Raw genomic sequence first — 19,783 nt, 5'->3', positions numbered from 1 at the left:
TTGTCTTCTTTGAAGTTGTGCAGAAGATGAAGCCAGACCATGCCTCCTCCTTTCAGGTCCTAAAGCTGAGAATGGGTCCTGTTTCATTTAAGATAGGGCTTCTGTAGAAAATTTTTAATGGTGCTTCAGTCTTGTGCAAAAATACTGTCTGATGTGAAACCAGACCTACCCCTTTAGTCTAATAGCCTGTGCACACAACTTGAGGGAAGGCCACTCAAGACTATGTGGCTGGCTAGTATGCCAAACCAAACTTTTTTGACACTTTGTGCCAAAGAAGGAAAAAACAGTGCTCAAAGAATGATAGGGACTGCATCTGTGCATGCAGCAGAGTGAGATGGTAAGAATAGGCGTACCACTTCAGACTGCAGAGGAAGGATTGTGTTTTTGAGTGCTCCCTCACAAAAAACAAACTGGCTGCAAAAGAAAGCTAGCATAATCAGAGTATTTTGTCCTGCACCCTCCCTTTTTCACTGCTGTTTTACAGAGATGAACACTTTAAATGTGATCCTTCACCTTTGGTTTGTAATGATGCACTTCACTTGACAGGTAATATTGAAAACTGAAAAACAGAAGTTGTAACAAATTCGTTGGTTCTAAGATGACCCTTCATGGGGGCTGCAGTGGCTCAGCGGTTAAGACACTGAGCTGCAGACTGGAAGGTCTGTAGTTCGGCGGTTCAAGATTCTAATGGCGTGTGTCGAAGTGAGCTCCCGTCTCTGGCTGCAGCTCCTGCCAACCTAGCAATTCGAAAGCAAGAAATTGCAAGTAGATAAATAGGTACCGCTTTGGTGGGAAGGTAACAGTGTTCCGTGCGGCTCGGCATTTAGTCATGCCAGCCACATGACCACGGAAATGTCTTCGGACAGTGCTGGCTCTTCGGCTTAGAAACGGAGATGAGCACTGCCCCCTAGAGTCGGATACGACTGGCTTTTGGGCAAGGGAAACCTTTACCTTTAAGATGACCCTTACTCTTCTAGTTTAACATGCCTTGATGAGAATTTAACACAGGAGAAATCAGATAAGCTACAGCAGCTGGCTTTGAAATAGCTTATATTTGCTAGTGTGTTGGGCAACATTATATACTTCTTACATGTTGAAGGGACAGTATGAACTGCCTTAAAGTTATTTACAATATATCATAGCCACCTCTAACATTGTATAGAGGTGACGTGTAAATAAAATGCTGAGCAGAATGTAAATTGGGGGATAAAGTACTCAGAAGTAATGTGACTAAGGAATATCCATTTACTTCTGAAAGACTGCTTTTTTGAAAGAGAGGAGGAAGACTTAGATATATAGAGTTCATTACATACACTTGAAATGTGGCTTAAATTAAGGTTCAATAAAAGTTAACATATATAGTGGCATCAGCTTTTGTGGTTCACAGTCCATCTTTTTAGATGCAGTTAGTAAGATTTTGAACCAACTTTATGTTCAAGAGATACTGCAGGAAAGAGTCTTATTTGGTAGGACCTGTGCTGTAGTTATGTATGCTTTAGATTTTAGCTTTATCACCCAGAGGTGCAGAGGTTCTTTTCTAGGTCCAGTATATTGGCTAATGTAAACCACTGGAAATTAGCAAGAAGTTGAATGTAATCACTGTGGAATTATTTATAGTGATGTCAGAAGTGTTTCCTTTTGGTAACTGTGATAAATACATATTGTTCTGGTGTCAATAACATCTGTTAAAGTAGCTAACAAAACCACACTTCTTCCAGGAAAGTCGTATATAATGCTGACAAAACTTTTTTTTACTTACAATCCACCTTTCTCAGTGAGACTCAAGGTGGATTACACAGTGCAAGTCAGTACAATCTTAAGCAAAGCATAACTAGACATGTTACATTAAACAATCCTACCCCTATTTTACAAGTGTGTTGCGAAAAGCTTATTTGGGCAGGGGCTGTGGCCAATGTTCCCTCTAAGCTGCGGAGTCTTGTGAGCAAAAATTCTTCTTTGTGGGCTACTGTCATTAAAATTGTGAGCAAGCGATTTGGTTACTGCAAAGATTAGTTTGCTCTGGAGCCATCCTTCCTGAGCGAAGACAAAAATGTGTGAGCTGAATGCTAAAAAACTGTGAGCTAGCTCACACTAACTCAGCTTAGAGGGAACACTGGCTGTGGCTCTGGTAGAGCATCTGCTTGGCATGCAGAAAGTCCCATGTTCTGATTAGGTGGGTAGGTGATGTGGAAGACCTCCACCCAAGATGCTGGAGAGCTGCTGCCAGTTTTACAAGATGATACTGACCGACTTTGATGGACCAATGTCCTGAGCCTTTATAAGTCAGTTTGGTGAGTTCTGTATTTATATCCTACATTTTCATTTTGGCTCAAATTTGCAGCCTTCCTTCAATTTTAGCTTGGATTCTTTACCTTGTTTTTGCTTGCATAGCATTGTCCTTCATTGCAGAATGAATGGATCTGATGCTAGATGCTTCCATTCATATGAAGCTAATATCTTTTGATAAACAGAAAGCACCTAGCGCCAGAGGAATGTACCCTAAGGCTGCGATCCACCTCCCCAACAGACAGAAAGTAGCAAAAGCTAGGTTTAGAATCTTAGCTGATATGACTGAGCTTGGGAAATATTTTTTTTCTTAATATATAATTTAAATAAGGGGCTCCCAGAAATGTCAGGATCTGGAAAAGCGATAAAAGAAAATCACTGAAAGTATTCTTTTAGAAATCTTATTTGTTTAACTACTGTATATACCCTAAAAGAAGACTAGGTTTTTTAAAATTGTGCCGGCAAGAAAAAGAGAGTGTCATCTTCAATTCAGATACAAGTTATGAGTGTAGTAATAAAAAACCTTTGTGTATAACACTTTTAGAGGGGTCATTTTACATCCAATTGGCATTTTGGGTAACTGTTGGCATTCAGTATTTCCTAAGTGTCTTTCTTTTTGAAGTATGTTTTCTAAACTTTATTGTCTGGTCAACAGAAAGCCTTCCTAAGAATGAGATTTATTAATATTGTATATCCTGTATAGCGTTATGGTGGGTGGATTTTCTTCCGTATATTCTGTCTTTTAACATATAGATGAATGCAAGCCTGAATGTCCAGATGGTAGTATTTTTCTTTCTCTGTAGCTCTTTTCCAGCCAATATTTGCGGAATCTCGTGAATATGACGATGTTGTGAACATTTTGCATTCAGCTTATTTGGACCCTAATTCAAAAGGCAATTTTGCTTACAAAAAAGCCAGTTTAGTTCATAGTGAACTGTTGGAAAAAGAGGTAAGTAACCATGATTCATTTGTAATGAAATAGTCTAAAATTTGTGTATATACAAAATTTGTAGTGTTTGGCTTGCTTTGATTTATGATTATATCCAGAAATATGTTTGTGCCTGTGCCCTTATTTGAAGTGAAGTTTGTAAGGTAATTTGGTTGAACTGTTTACTCAAGTTGAAGGTACTCAGTTATCTTAAACTGGTAACATATTTTAAAATAAGTAATTATATGCTTTATTAAGGCTTAATTGCAGTTAAGCTTTGCAAAGAGGAGGCAGTGATTTCTGCTGAATTCCCCCCTTTGACTGTAGACACTCACTTTGCTTGAAGCTATTCTTCAGTGTCTACTGATCCACAGGAGCAAAGTTTCAGGATGCCTCGTTGACTAAACTGGGCAGAGGAAGTTAGAAAATCCCAGTTTACAGATGGAGGGATACACTGTACTGAGAAACTCTTTAATAAATTTGGTTGCAAAATTAGTTTTCTTGGAATTTGGGTTTCTTGTTACAGAATTCATATTTCTTTAAACAGAATGGGCTTTGATCTTAAGCAGCACAAGCAGAGCTATGCTAGAGGAAGGCAACTTCCCTGTCTCCCCTCCCCCACTATAGCCTTCTGTGTGCCCCCTAGAAATTTCTGGCAGGTCAGCGAGTAAGAAGAAATAGTGTGAGAGAGCAAATTGAGATTCTGCAGCAGGAAGGGGAAATTGGTAAAACTCTCCTTTCCCTTCTATGTAGACAGGAAATGCTGTTGGGTTACTCTGCACCAGTAGAATGACACCATAGGATCCAAGGCTTAGAACTTGTAAATCTCATGATTATAAAATGTGTTTGGATTTGTTGTATATATTAATACCTTGTTATCTCAAAGTTCATAGAGAAACGGAGGGAATTAAAACTAGATGGCCGATCAGAAAAAGAGCTTGCTGAAAGTTACGCATTTCTGAAGGTTGATCGTGCTCTGGTAAGAATGTCATTTTGACGCATGGAAGAATTCAAGTGTGGTTGCGTTGACATTACACACAATTTCTGCTGGCACAATTCTGCTTGATGGAGTTGAGAGACTCAGAAGTGTATACAGCATACAGAATTAATCAAATACCTAAATCGAGTGCACTGTAGTTCTGTAGAGTGTATATCCGGGTTGCTCTGTCAAGACCCATGAAGTGGGTGGTTGGCCCAGAACAACACTGAACGTAAACATCATCACCAATAAATACCTTTTGCAGTTCGTAGAATCTAATAGCTGCCAATTTAGGCCTGTGATGAACATCTGACGAATTTGACAAATCTCAGTCCCTCTTACACAGCAGACATGAACTTTGCCTGTAGTTAATATAGTATCTACGAGGGCAAGAAGCCCTAAGCTACTATGGTGCCTCTCCAAATAGCAATCTGTATGTTATCGGTGGGTCGGGAAGCTCTAGACATGTCTTATGTCAAGGATAGATATTTAAGGAGCCTGGTAATCTAGGTTTAGGCGTAGAGACTGGTACCATGAACTTAGAAAAATATAAAGTTGTTTATAGGACAGAGTGCATCAGAGAATTCACTCTTGGAAAAATACAGTGCTTAGCCAAACTGCAAAGCCTTTTGGAATGCTAAGCCAAAGAACCAATAGACTAGAGGCCAGAACTAATTCCACATGGCTAAGAGAGAACAGGACCCTGTCTCACTTAACAATATATTCCCTAACACTAGAACTGATAGTAGACCTTTTCTCAGAAAGACACACACTATCAGTGTCTGTCCTAGAGAATGGAAAACCTTTGGCTCCTGGGTCCATGTTCCTAGTTTTCCAAACCTCATTTCTTAAATATTTGATGGAATTTAAGAAAAGAGGAGACAAGAAGAAAACAAGGCTGCAGCAAGCCTTTGCATAGGGCCTAAAGACTGTGGATGGGGTGTTAGATATTTTCAGGAAGATAGTGTAGATGTACTTTTTCCCCTGCCACTGGTACACAGTCCTCCTGTGTGAAGGCTTACCCTAGTCTTACTTTCTCTGGTTTCTCTGTCTCCTTCACTCATTGTTTCCTCAGACACCTGAATTTCAACCTTGAGTCCTCAGATTTGTTTTGACTTACTAGCTGAGACATTACTTGTGTTCTTTGGTGGTCTCTCTCATTTCTGCAAGTCCAATGGCATGTGCAGAAGACTTAAGGAAAGGAAGGAATGTCTTTGCACTGGACTTTGCTGGAAAAGCCAGCAGTACTTTATTAATTCTGTGTTGTGCAAAAGCTTGTGGAAAGGGATAAACTATTCCTCCCCTACTTCTTTCATATAGAACTTGGAGTGCTTTCTCTACTGCAAACAGAATTATTCCTTTTGTAATTTTTTTTTTAATTTACAAGGGGATACAAAAAGGAATAGGGGAAAAAGCATAGGGAATATAATTACCAAAAACATAATGTAAGGACAATTTGACAGATACTGAGGACATTCCTTTATCAGAATACATGTGTATATAAAAAAAGTACATGGCATAATAGCTTAACAAATATATAGCACGATATATATGATGTAATGACATATGACATACTAACTTAGAAGATCAGTGTAATGACCTGCTCAATGTATTCTACCATTTTCTCATACTATATTATCATTTTGCAAACAAAATTATTGTAGGAAAACTCATTAGTACCTAATTGTTGCAGTGGTCTTCTGAAATATCTATGGGGAGAGATAAATTGCTCTATGAATCTGACAGAGGAATGGAAGGATGGGTGTCTTTCCCTTCTTACAAAACTCCCAACAATGGGGCTTGTTTGCTTTGTTAACTTTTTGTGTGAAAACAATAAACACCTTAATTTAAAAAAAGAAAGTTAAATCACTCTCACACATTACATGTGGCAGGGAGAAGAGTTGCCCTGTTCCTACAAACAGGGCTTTTGCCTAAAGCACAGGAACACTCACCAAATTGGGAGGGGGGGCAGAGTTGATGCTGGAACCCTGTGCTCCTACCTTTTCCTCTGCTATATCATTCATCCTTCCGAACCTTAAGCACTATGATGTTTATTCAGAGGCCCTTTCTTGTTTCCTTTCCACATTTTTTTTGACCTTTACTCAAACTTCCTTATCCATCTATCATCTCAGCTATTTTGCTCTGGTTTCTGCCTCATAGATCTCCTTTATTCTGGGACTTTTTCTCATTCTTCCACCTGCTCTGCAAACTTCTGCCTTTAGGGTTTGTCTGAAGTTGTAATCCCAGCCAAGCTTTCAACATTCTACATTTTCAAAGAAACTGGGCAACATCATGCAATATGGCACCTGTGTTTCCTAAGCAGTCAGAATGTTCCTTGCTACAGAATTCAGATTAATCCTCATGAGTTCAATACATTTGAAGGATTGCTTTCTCCCATACTGTTCAACCCACTAGTTAACATCTGCATCACAAACCATGTTGTCTGTGCCCCACCCTCACAGGTGAAGTGGGTGGTAACTAGAGACAGGGTTTTCAGTAGATGCACATTGGCCGTGGAATGACCTTCCCATTTAGGCTCGCTTGGCTGCCTATGTAACTCTTTTAGGGGCCAGGCCCAACATTTCTGGAAACTGGTAGTCGTTCTGAGCTGCTTAATCATTTATGTTTTTATGCTCTGGTTGTTTTATGTTCAGTTAAGAATTTTTGATATGTATATATTTTTATTGTAAGCTACTTTGGGCAGATTTCCATGAGAGGCGGGAATAAGTAAATTTGAATGTAACTGAAAGCTGGTTTTCATGACTGGCACCAAGCATTGACATAACATTTAATTTCAGGTGCAAAACATATGTGAAAATGGCTTGCAGGTGGGCCATTCTAAGATGACAGTTCTTGGCAGTCCTTCGATGGGTAATTATCTCTTTTCTCTGTCATTTGGATTTATTGCTTATAGAATAATAGAGAGCTGATTCATTTTTTAGTCAATAATGTCAGACACTGACTAAAAACGAGTCAGCTATCATCAGAAATTCAGCCCCTTTACTCCTTATATGCAGTTACATTTTTCTATAGTAAAGCTGATCTTCTGGTGCTCTTATTGCAACTGGCCTGGTTGTCACCATTATGCAATAGATATGCAACTAAACAGACAATAGCTGACACATATTGTCTGCAGCAACAATTTCATGTTTTGCAGTGTAATATGCTTTGACTTTCTGAAATTTAAATTTGGTTATTTTTGTGGTGGTATTGCTTTGTTGGCATCTGTGTTCCAAAAATGGGGGAATTTTTAACTTTTGAGTGCTTTTGTAAAAGTTAAGATTGATCTTTGACTTCAGTCTTTGTGTTTATAGTGCCTTTTATGTTGGGGAGAGGGGTCAGTAGTTTTAATGGGAATGTGTAAAATTTTGAAAATACTATTTATGGCATTGTGTATCTTATGGTAGTGTTTTTTATTTTGCACATAGTTCTGATGTCTGAATATGTTTAACTTTGTTCTCTTTGTATACTCTAGGCATATATCTTTCTAGGTATGCTGATTTGTTGCAAGCAAATACTCTAGATCCTAGAGCAACTGGTGATGTGATTATTTTTAAAGTCATAAAGGTAAGCTTGTATTTTTAGTTCTTACTCTTGGTGATTTATTCCTTTTTCTTGTTGCAGAAATTTATGTTAATATGCCAGTTCAGCTGGACATGAGGCACTTCTAAGAGATCTGTTTCTGTATAAATAATTGAAATTGCAGTGAATTAAAACCTGAATTTGTTACTGAGATGTACCTAGACATAGCATATGACAGCAGTTAGTTGCGTAGGCACAGTCCATCGTTCCATTTCCTGCATTGGCCAACCAGATGTTTTTGAGAAACCAAAGTATTAAAGTATTCAGCTTGAGCATGTAGATATTAGTAAGGCAAGTTTTGTCCAGCACTCAGTATAGTAAGTTATTTTCAGCAGATGTGCCCAGTGACCATATGAGAAAAACAGAATGTGGTAACAGCAAGCCAAAAAGTCCCAGACCAAGCAAAAATCTGGCAGTAAGGATAAAGTTGTCTCTGTATAAGATCTATTTGGAGACTGGAAAGTCTCTTGTAAGGGGCAAAAAAGTGCTTATAAGGAGAAACTATATGTCTGCTTGGCAAAGATATTCCTTAATAGGCAAAAAGGAAATCATGGACTTTTGTTATAGTAGACATTTGCTCATGCCTTAAAGTTGTTTATTTCATTGTATAATATGTGACTGCTGAAGCAAGTATAGTGTGCTTCTTGGGTCTTTGCTGCCTGGAGTTCCCTTTATTACAATAAAGTTCTTTCTGCTCTTGGAGTCTCCACTGGCACACCAAACCCATTTGGGTAATACCAGCAAGCATTGCACAAAGAGCACAGCTGCCACAAGCAAAGTGGCATTCCGCAGTGCCCAGCCTTTGCATATGGAGGTTACATTCCAGTCTTTGACCATCTTCTTCATCATTCCCTATAATCCCCTTTAAGATTTTAAGAAAGTTGTTCTTGGAACCATCAGGACACATTTTACTTAATTCTTTATCAATCAACATGCATATGCATTCAAGACACACATGCCATCTACTGTATGACATGGAAAATACTGTTTCCAGGGCCAGGTCTTGGTTTCCAAAGTATAGGTCAAAGCCTTGCCTCAGATCAAGCACTGAAGGTGGTTCTTCTAGGAGCCACTTCACACATTATGATTTTCCTACGGAGATACTATTCTGCATAAGAAAATGTGTCTATCTCACTTGTAGTCAAATATCATGTTTTGCTTACTGAGATAGTACAATTCGTTACATTCACCATATATGACAACATACATTCTTTTATCTGCAAAGCTTGAAATATTAGTGTTGATAAATTACTTTAAAATGCCCTAGTATTTAACTTCAGTACAGTTCAAAGGGCTTAATGTGGTACAAGTGTATGAATGCACCCCTAGTTTCTATCTAAACTTAGAAAATGGACATGGTTATCTTACCATCGGGAAAGAACAACTATGCATGGGAGGGTAGATGCTACTCAACAACTGTTTGCTCAAAACTACGTCAAGGTGAGCATTGTATCACCTTAATGATTTCCATAGTGGTTGAAGGGTAGACTTTTATCAGTGCCTGTATTGTGATTAGAGGAAAGATTTAATTCACATGTTGCTGATTGATTGAGTTAGTAAAATTAAGAGGTATCCATTACAGCAACCAAGTCCACCCAGAGGTCATTTCGGGGGGGGGAGAACGCGGGGGAACGCAGTTCCCCCGGGGGAGGTACGGGGGGGGCACATGACGAAGCCCCGCCCCCTGCTTCCGGCCGCCCCGCTTCCGGCCCTCATTCAGCCAGGAGGAGGCAGGAGAAGAGGGAGGGTAAGTTGCTTCCTCCCTGCCTCTCCCCACCCCTGCCTGCCTGGGGCCAGGGAGGGCCTTCGCGGGGCTTCCTTGCACTCCCGCCGGCCTTGCAGGTCCACTGCCGGGCCCCTCATGGGGCTTGGCAGTGGAGCTGCAAGGCCGGCGGCGGCGGCCGGGACCGTTGGGGGCGGGGTGTGTGGCCTTATGACACACTTCCGGTGATGTCAGGGGTGTGGCATATGCTAATGAGTTATGCTAATGAGTTCCCCTAGCTCTTTTTCTATGAAATGATCCCTGAGTCCACCCATAAACATGTCACTCATGGGAGAGAAGGTGTTACAACAAAGAGTGTTCTCATCCAGGCAGAGTTCAGAAGGCTTCCCGAGTTTAAATACATGAGAGGCAGAACAAGAGGTTAGGCTGCTGAAGGAACAGCACCACCAAGATGAAGCCTGTGTGTCCATATGCCTCTTTTCTTCCTCTTCTCACTTTTTGAAGCATTGAGCACCTCCTGCCATCTCTCCAGACTTTTCTCCCTTCCTTCCAGCCACTACTGTAAAATTACTAGATGGCCAGACAGATTTTTCTCCTTCTTATTGTTGCAAAGAGAGATGGAAGGTGAGAATGTGAGAAGGATGAGGTGGGCACTTTATGGAGTACTGGCCTGCGATCCACTTTCAGAGGCTTTGTAACCTACTTTGGGGTCCTGACACACAGGATGCGGAACACTTTTTTTAGAGTATGACACACGGGATGCGGAACACTTTTTTTTAGAGTATCTGAACTAGTTAAGTTTACAAGTATTGAAGTTTGTTTGGAGTGGAGAGATGGTATGAGTTTTTTTGCCTTGTATATTGCATCAGCTTCTTTTCTAATAGTACTTCTCTGCCATTTAGGGAAGAATGAAAAGCATATGTGATACCCTGGGGGTAAAACCAATGGACTCAACTTCTAAAAGTGCATTAGATCCAACACCAAAGCATGAATGCCATGTTTTAAAGAATGCAAACAAAATTAATTCTGTACTATCTTATAGAGCATATGAGCGTTCACAGGTAAGAGTGTTACTTGAACACAGATGCACATGTATTGTCAAGCAATTAAAGTCAGCTTTTAAAGTTTTTATGTAGTATGTGAAAAAGCTCTAATATGGCATTTAAATTGGAGTAATTGAATGTTCCTTAACATGAGTAACACAGTAAGAAAAGGAGCAAGTTCCTATTTTTTTTGTAGAGATTGGTCTTGAAAGTTGGTAGTTGAGCATAATATTTTTTACCAAGTGTAAGATTCTAATACCGTTTGGCATAGTTGTAATGTGTTTATATCTTAATTTCAAATGAAGAACTTCTAAATACTTGTGACATAAGCAGTTGAACTTTTATTGAATGTTTATTTTGAATTTGTTTCTAGTATTATTTCTATGAATATGGCTTTGATGAGATCCGGCAGAGACCAAGGCATGTATGTCCATATGCTGTTGTTTCATTTTCTTACAAGGATGAGAAGGTTCCCAAGTATTTGTCCCTGTCAAGGTAAGCCAAGAGTATTAGATACATCTTTAAAAGTTGTATTTAGTGTGAAAAACGTCAGTTCTAAAATTGTCAGTTTACTATTAGTTAGTCCTGTTCCTGTGTGCATAGTATTCTTAATAAATAATTAGAAATGGAAGTGTCCCTTAGAAGTTGCTACTCATGCTGTGCTCAGTGCTAATAGTTTTGTTAACCCTGTGCTTTTATATATCGTTTAATCCATATGCTAACCCATGGACTAATTTTTCTTAGTTATAACATGGATAAACTGAATTAATGTGCAGCTTACAAGTTATTTGACATCAAATTGATGGCATAGTGTTTAAAGTATAGTGTTACTGAAAGGTACATTAAAGTTTCTCATGTTCCACACCATGTGGAACGTTTTGTTTCTTGTATGAGTTACCTGGGTTTTGGGATTGTTTTTCTTACTGTGGTTAGTATTGCAAGTGTATTTGGGATATCTCTGCCACTGGCTTCCTTGATAGCCTTAGGAAAGATATTATTTTAGCTTTAGTTTCCATTCTGCAGCTAAAATCGAGTGTTGCCTAGCTATTCAGTATTAGACAGATTGTGCATAAAGACCTTCATGCTATGAGGAAATTGCTTCAGTAAGGGCTGAAAGCTCCAAACCTGGTTACATCTAGATTTGGTTACTGCGCTGCATTCTACAAGAGGCTTCCCCTGGAGTCTGTCTGGAAATGACTTCTGGTACAGAATGCTGAGGTCAGAATGTTGACTGGAGTGGGTTGTAGAGACCATATTGCTCCAGTCTTCTTCTATGTACATTGGGGCCCAATTCAGAGTGCTGGTATTGACCTTTAAAGCCCTATATAGCTTGGGGCCAGGATACCTGAAGGGCCACCTACTTGCATATGAACCTACCCCTCCACCACTCGGGTCATCTTCAGAGGCCCTGCTTAGGGTGAGCAACCACAGAAAGACTTTTTTGTTGTTGCTTTTTTGGCATTTGCTTATTAACTTTTATTAGCAGCCTTCCCTGCTTATGTGTTTTTATGTGTTTTATTTAATTGTTTTAAATATTTATATATATTTGTATTTTAAATGTTTTTATTGTTTGAAGTGTTGTAATGCTTGCTGCCTTGGGACCCTGCATTACGTTTAAAGGAGGCTTAGAAGCATTTAAAGTAAATAATTATGCTAATTTGGGACCTAGAACTGGATCTCATAACTAGGGATGTAAATTTCGTTTAATAAAGCAACCATTTAAATGTTAACAGGCTCATGATTTAGCCCACATATATTCTTACATATTATTAGCTCTGCTACTGAATTCTGTTAAGAAAAAATCATATTCTGGTGTCTTGTGGTCAGACAATTAACAGTAAGACAAGCTTTGGAAAAGGCATACTCCATAGGCACAGACGTTGCTGGAATGTAAGCAAAATGTTCATAGCAATGTATAAATGGCAAACAGATCCTTGCCACTTAATTATTTCAACTGTTAATATTTTACATCCTTCTCATGGCATATTCAGATTTTCAAAGGAATACAGTTAGATGCATCTAACACCTTTGAAATAACTTTTACAAGGAAAAGACTGTTCACTGGCTTTGGAGTAATTTTCCTTGCCTATCCACCCTAGTAACAGCAGTTAATCAGTCATACTGGGAAGAAAAGTTTCACAACCTGTCTCCTGAAGTGGGTAGCTTCCAGTGGTTATTTTAGGAGAAAAATGTAACTGGTTCTTCAAATAGTTTGAGGATCTTGCTCTGTCTGTTTCTGAAGTCAAAGTATTACAAGAACTTTTACATTGTTCAAGATGGGTGGGTGCAGCATTTATGATATGCTCGAAAGATAGTAGCCCTCTTCAAGATTCTTCAAACTGACAGATGACTGAATACAAAGGCTCAACCTTCAAAATCCTCAGTAATCTTTTCCTCTCAGAAAAGTTGCTGAATCCTTTGTGTCAGAGTAAAAGGACTATAGCTGGGCGTCTCTTGAGAGTTCTTTGCCCAGGTGACGTTGCCTGGGGAGCATGTTTTGTCAGTACCTAAGAGTATCACTGTCAGTTACCTTTATCATGAACAGTCACAGAAGCCATTCCTTTTTTGAAAGGAAAGTAGATGTTGGCAAGTACTTCAGTAGCAAATGATGATATGCATTAATCTGGAACATTGTAAACATCAACATTTGGCTAACTGAAAATTATTCTTAGTTACATTCCTGATAATGTATAGTGAATATTTCAAGCTTTGTGTTAACTCAGAATTTAGCATTGTTGCTCAGTTTACAAGTGGAAGGCAACTTAAAAATTGGACTGTGAATCATAAATCAGATAGGACAGCAAATGGCTGCAGGATATTTTTGGGTTACACATGTAATACTGAGCACGTTTTCTGTTTTAAGGGTTTGCCAGTTTTTTTGGTGGGGAAAACAATATAGCACTAATGGATCCAACCTTGTTTGAAAACCAGGTTGGTGTGGTGGACAAGAATGTTTATATGTTTATTTACAATATTTATATCCTACCTTTATGCCTAGTGAGGGCTACCAAGGCAGCATTTGGTTTGTCATTTTCCTTGTTCACTCAGCCAACCTTGCTAGGCTAATTTTATTTATTTATTTGGATTTTTTTTCCAACCGTCCACCAGTTTGTTTCTAGGTTCAATTCAAGGTTCAAGTTATGACCTTTAAAGCCATTCATGGCCTAGAATCCACATATCTAAAGAACTGCCTTTCTCTGTATGGCCCCACGTACCAGTAGTTGTCCTCAGGTTGCCACCTACCACCTTCCATTAATGTAGCCTGCCTAGCATCAACTGGAGCCCTGTTCTATTTATGTAGTAGCTCCTTCACTGTGGAATGGGCTTCCATCTCCAGAAGTTTTTACGAAGCACTACATGGTCACCTTATTCACTGTCTGTTCCTTCCTTTAAGGTAGCCTGCTTGGCATCAACTAGAGCCTATGCTATTTATCAGTTAGCACCTCCCTTATCACTTAAGCTGAGTTCTGTCCTTGACTTGATAGTAAGCCACATGAGCTGTGCTATAAAAATTTCTTAATTTCATTTTTTTAAAATTTAATTTCTAATCAAGATCAGGATGAAAGGAATTCTGTGAAGATTTGAACAAGGGTACTTGTGTACTGGAAGTTACTTTGCCACTCTGGTAGTTGAGTCTCTTATAGCTAGAGCTGGTAGTATTTCGTATGAAGAAATCAAAGTCTTCACCAAGAATGTTGTTGGATGTGTTGTGTTACATAAGTCTAAATGTCTGCCAACTTGATCCTACTTAGTTTAAAAACCAGAGAAAAGAGAACCAATAGATAGATCTTTTCTCTTTGGGATTATAGCTCCTTCATGTCTAAGTGATAGTGGTGAATAGGAATGCTGATTACCAATTAAAATTGGATTGTTCCTTGGTGAAAAGGGATGCTTTAGTAAGATCTAGATTAGATGATTGTAACATGCTATAAGAGCAGTTGCTTGGAAAGTGTTTGGAAACTGAAAATGGCCCAAAATGTGTCTGGCAGTCTCCTGAATGGATTAGGTTTCATAGACCATATAATGCCACAGTTAAGGTTGGGTTGTTTCTTTGATTAAATTCTTGAGTATTTATTTATTTAAAATACTTCTATGCTACCTCTTCAGAGTCCTGCTCGAGGCAGCTTACAATTTAAAAATCGAAATATTTAAAAAGCCATTAAAAACAAGCCACTAAAAAGCTAATAAGATAACTTTCCTAATAGCCTGGATAAAAAGATTTGTTTTAGCTTGGTGTCTAAAAGAATATAAAGTAGGTGCCTGAGGGAAAAGCATTCTAAAGTTGAGTGCCATCACAGAAAATGCCCTGCATCTAGTCACCACCTGCCTGACCTCTGAAGGTGGAGGCACAGAGACATGAGAGGCAGATCTTAACTGGTGGGCTGAATTGTATGGGAGGAGACAGTCTTTCTGGTACCCTGTTCCCAAGTTGTTTAGGGCCTTAAAGATAAGAACCAGTACTTTGAATTGTGCTCAGAAACTGCATTAAAACTCTAAATAGTCCAGGTCCCGGGTACCTGGTCTTCCTTCTGTCCTATGAACATAACAAATTTTAGCGTCTTCAGCAGAGACTTTATTACATGTATCTTCACTGTCTTAAATTTGGCCAAAACCCTTTCAGCAGTAGCACAGAAACAGTAGAATTCTCTGCCAAGGGAAAGCTCACTCAGGGCGAGACTAGATGAGATGGGTGTCCAAGGAGATCTGCCTCCACTTTAAGGAATTCGTTCGTATCCAGAAATGCCTTTAAACTGTACTGTGGGGCTTGATTCTGGTAGGTTGCACAGGGAGCGGGGGTGGGTGGGGGTGGGATCTGGTTTCCCAGTGAGAGTTTTCTGACTTGAAAGGATGCAGGGGCAGAGATATGGGCAGATAAGGCCCCCGGTGCTGTTTTGGGTTGGAAAACCAGTAGAAGGGAAAATACTAGTGTTCCCCCACCATGCCATGGTGGTCCTGATAAGAATTGGGCCCCCATGGCACAGTTTAAAGAAGTTATCAAGTGGGAACTTGGTCTTTAAATAGGTGGCGTGCCCTCAGGGCAATCTTGGGGATACCTGTCTTGTCTAGTTCGGTCCTTATTCCCTTCAAATGACTGTTCCGGAGAGTATTTGGGTTGTTTTTGTTTTTTGCTCCTGATTTTTATTGGGCTTTTTGTATTTCTCGGTTATGTTCTTTTATTAGTTTTCAGTGTGATGGTATTTGCTGGTCTGTAAATATAAGCCACCTTGCAGCTTTGGTGAATGATGAAATGTAAATGTTTTAATCAACTTATGAAGATCATGAAACAGTAGCCTACATGAGAGGACTACTTCTGGCTTTTGATTTTAACTGTACCTATTTCCCTTGTAGATCAAAGATTTCTAGCATGGACAAGGCAGGTAAGAACACAACAAACAAATGAAATTGTATGTCTGTAGTGTACTAGGTCAGAGTATGTAGTTGAGCTATTTGAGGATGTTTGTTTGAAAAGAATAGTAGTGAGACTGCATAACTACAGAATTTAACATATTTCAAATATATGTGCATGCACCTAGGAGCTCAGGACTGTTGAATGGAGAGCCTTTTGTATATGCTTAGTTTTTGGTGCAGGCTTGGTATCCTTGGCTTTCAAATGTTGTGGCGTCAAGGAATGTTTCATTATATAGCTACTGTCTCATCAAAGAAGCATACATAAGGAACCAACAACAATCAACAGTATATATACATACAAATATAGTTGTTAAGTTCAACTCATATTTGTGTACATTTATATATCTTAGTACAAAATACTCTACAATGAAAAACAACAACAATCTCTGTTGCAAACCCCTATGTTACTTCAAAAATGAAATTAATAGACACAGGACAGGAATGTTTATGATGCCTCTTAAAATTAAATCCTCTGTCCAGTGCATATACACAGGTGGTACATGGTGTTACTTTTGTGTATCTAAAACATAAGAAAAATATCTAGTAAAATAATATAGGTAAAATGTAAATGCAAAACCTTACACATCAGTTGTGTGAAAAATGTTTTACCTTCCATTTGGGGTCCAGAAAGTAACGATGTAACCTAAGAGCCAAAGTGTCCTCAATAGAAAGCAGTGTTATTAGACAGGTGTAGTTACCTTATATAGTCTGGTACTGAATGATGTAATCCTAATGCAATGCATGATAAGGGTCACACGATCACACACTATCAGTGTGACAATGCATTAGTATTCAAGCACTAGAACAATATAACAAAAAAACCAACCAAATATATGAAAAACAATCAGAAATGTATACAGTAAGCCAATCAACTTGTTCATTGAAACTATGCCGAGTTAAAGACTTGGGGGCATGGATCCTAAATGTTTCTCTGGCCTTCAAATGCTGAGTCATCTGGAGATTACAAATCGGACCTGTTCCAAAGCCAAGAAGCGAAAGTCTTTGTCCCTGTGGCCAGCAGCAATAAAATGATCAACAAGGGCAGCTTTTTTCCTCTTCATTCGAATGCAGCTTTGGTGTTCACCAATTCTGATTTTAATCGGTCTTGATGTACACCCCACATAAATAAGATTATATTTGCATAGAATTGCATATATACATTTTTTGGAATTACAGTTGCTAAAAGCTCTGATAAAGTACTTTTTAAAATAAGTTGAATCATAACAGAAGTCCGTACATAACATCAAACAACAGACTGAACACAACCCACGTGGAAAATGGAAAGTTTGACTCAAGTGAGCAACATTATTAGAAAACATTGGCACTTACTTGCTAATATTCCTAAATGTGAGGCTGTCCCACTTTTTGCCTGTCGTAAATCTAAAAATTTGAGAGATATACTTGTCAGAAGTAGTTTAAAATCCTCTCCTGTCACGTAGAGGGGAGGGGAATGGGTGGTAGGAGTATACCAGCTGGCAATTTTCCTTGTGGGTCACGTTCAGTCTGTTGTTTGATGTTACATATAGACTTCTGTTATGAATTCATCTCATCAAAAAAAGTACTTGACAAACGTTACAAAAGAAACACCATTTACCACCTGTGCATATGCACTGGACAGAGGATTTAACCTTATGCGGCATCATAAACATTCCTGTCCTGTGTGTATTAATTTCATTTTGGAAGGAAGTAACAGGTGCTTGCAACCATATTATAAGCAAAATTAACCGTATTACATTTTATAACAACTAAAACCCATTTTTCTCAACAACATTCCTTTTTGCTTCAGTATTGACATATTCCTTCGTTATTTCTTTGTTACATGTGCCTATATACCTCATATTGTTTGACCTCTGAAGAAGGCCTAATTGGGCTGAAATACATTAGGTCACAAAAACTGTTACTTGTGTACATGTCATTTATATTTGCTAATGAGACTTTCATTGGGCCCTTATGTTTTTTAACTTTTCTCAAAACAAATACATGTATTTTCATCAGAGCATGCCATTGTAAAATGCATAGTGGATCTCATTTAAAGGATAGCATAGTAGGATCTGTGGGGAGGGTGGTAAAGAAATTCAGTGAAATAAATAAATAGTCTTCAATTTCAAATCTATTCTTGTTTGACCAGATAAAGGTTGAGATCCAAAGGCCTACTTGTGTGAATGGAATGCACTTCCATTTGTACTTGGGGGTGTTACACTACCAACTTCATAACGTTGAAAACATTGAACTCATTTTCATTAAACGCATAGCATATTAATTGTTGCCAAAATTATTTACATTTAAATGAAATCTTCAGTATGTTGTACATTTTTGTAGTACATATGGGAAATAGCATTATCTAATGCTGTAGACTGTCCTATTACATAGTTTAGTAGAACAGTATCTTTCAGTCATTTCAAGGAAAAACATACTTTTATTCTGTGGTTAAGCCAAAGAATTTTGCCCAAATGCCAGTGTGTCTGTGGTGATGTGCTGGTATCACTTCTGGGCGCAAGGGGAATTATATCAGTGCTTCATTGGCAACATCATTATGTTACCGACGAGGACCCCACAGGTTGCAAGCAGGGCAAACTATATCAGAATTCCGAAGCTCAAAATTTGGGGACCCCTGCTCTAAAGCAGCAGTCTACAGTAGCAGGACCTTATGAGGTCTGGGATGAGAACAAAACTATCCAAAGCCACTGCTCCCCAGCCCATGTTCTTCAGTGGTTTCAAAAAGAGCAGCAGCCTTGGCTAGTACTCATATTTAAATTACAATTATTTTTTTCTAAACTGTTTTTGTAGCATTTTTAGCATTTTACCAGTTGGAATGACACAAATTATATACTTATGTGAATTACTGTTGAAAACCTGCTTCTGTTGAGTATGTAAGGCTCTGAATCTAACAGAGGGGGCCTCGAGGTGGCAGATCCTGCAGAGTATTTCTTCACAAAGGGGAGCCTATTAGGAAGGGAACTGCTTTTGAACAACCTGACTGTTCCTTTGATCAATGTAGGAAAATTTATTTATAAAATTACATTCAATTAAGTGAGAAGGGAACTTATCCATCCTTCTGTATGTGACCTGGCACTTCTGGATCACAACTTGGGAGGGGTGTATAGAATGCCTTGTTATTTGTTGATCATACTGTCTTCAGTAGTATTTCTGTTGCCTTGTGTTGGTGTGTAGTGTCGTCAAGTCACTTCCGACTTATGGCGACCCTATGAATTTGTATGGCGACCCTATGAAGAGCCTAGGGACTCTTAGACTAGGGGCTCTGTGAGACGCCCAAGAAGAGCCAGGAAGCCAAGGCCCTAGGCTCTGTCTTCCCCGTAAAGTAATTTGACTTCGACAAGAAAAACCACATAAGTACAAAGGGTTTTAAAAGGGGGGTTATATTTACTTATTTAAAAAGAATTATGAAGCCAGAATGCCAGCAGGGGGTTGGGGGCTATCCAATGTTTTGCACGGAGTGTCACATGTATGACTATCTGCCCACTGGACAGAAGTCTTGGGTGTGTGCTCGGTGCAAGGAGCTCCTGGTTCTCAGGGAACGTGTTGGCTCCCTTGAGGCCAAGGTGGCTGACCTGGAGAAGCAGAGGCAGTCAGTTAGGCGCACTGAAAAGACTCTCGGGGACTTGATAGATATGTCCCACTCTGGATCTGGTAGCCCCGCCGCTGTCAGGGAGCATGAGGGTCTCAGAGAAGCAGGGCACCATGCTGAGGATAAGGGGAATGTGCCCTCAGAAGGGACCTCTTCCCCAGCTGGTGAGCGGGTATCCTTTCGCCTCCCTGGGCAGGGTGGGAGGGGGGCTCTTGGTAGTGGGTGATTTGGTCCTTAGGCAGGTAGA

At 39.3% G+C, this 19,783-nt stretch overlaps 1 protein-coding gene across 5 annotated transcripts in view; it reads left to right on the top strand.

Annotated features, from left to right (window-relative positions):
* The window catches only part of FAM208A (family with sequence similarity 208 member A), a 93,005-nt gene that overhangs the window by 4,875 nt on the left and 68,347 nt on the right, over positions 1-19,783 (top strand). For all 5 annotated transcript variants that reach the window (XR_001482476.1, XM_015410047.1, XM_015410046.1 and 2 more), the window contains exons 2-8: positions 3,090-3,235; positions 4,101-4,193; positions 6,992-7,064; positions 7,669-7,760; positions 10,401-10,559; positions 10,915-11,036; positions 15,891-15,919. Coding sequence is in view for 4 of the 5 variants with exons in the window: in XM_015410047.1 (XP_015265533.1) it covers positions 3,090-3,235; positions 4,101-4,193; positions 6,992-7,064; positions 7,669-7,760; positions 10,401-10,559; positions 10,915-11,036; positions 15,891-15,919 (714 nt within the window). In the remaining variant the exon portion in view is untranslated. The remainder of the gene's footprint in view (positions 1-3,089; positions 3,236-4,100; positions 4,194-6,991; positions 7,065-7,668; positions 7,761-10,400; positions 10,560-10,914; positions 11,037-15,890; positions 15,920-19,783) is intronic.

The sequence above is a fragment of the Gekko japonicus genome, unplaced genomic scaffold, assembly GCF_001447785.1.
Source record: "Gekko japonicus isolate JY-2015 unplaced genomic scaffold, Gekko_japonicus_V1.1 scaffold259, whole genome shotgun sequence".
Taxonomy (NCBI): domain Eukaryota; kingdom Metazoa; phylum Chordata; class Lepidosauria; order Squamata; family Gekkonidae; genus Gekko; species Gekko japonicus.
This window is presented reverse-complemented; position numbering and strand designations above follow the sequence as displayed.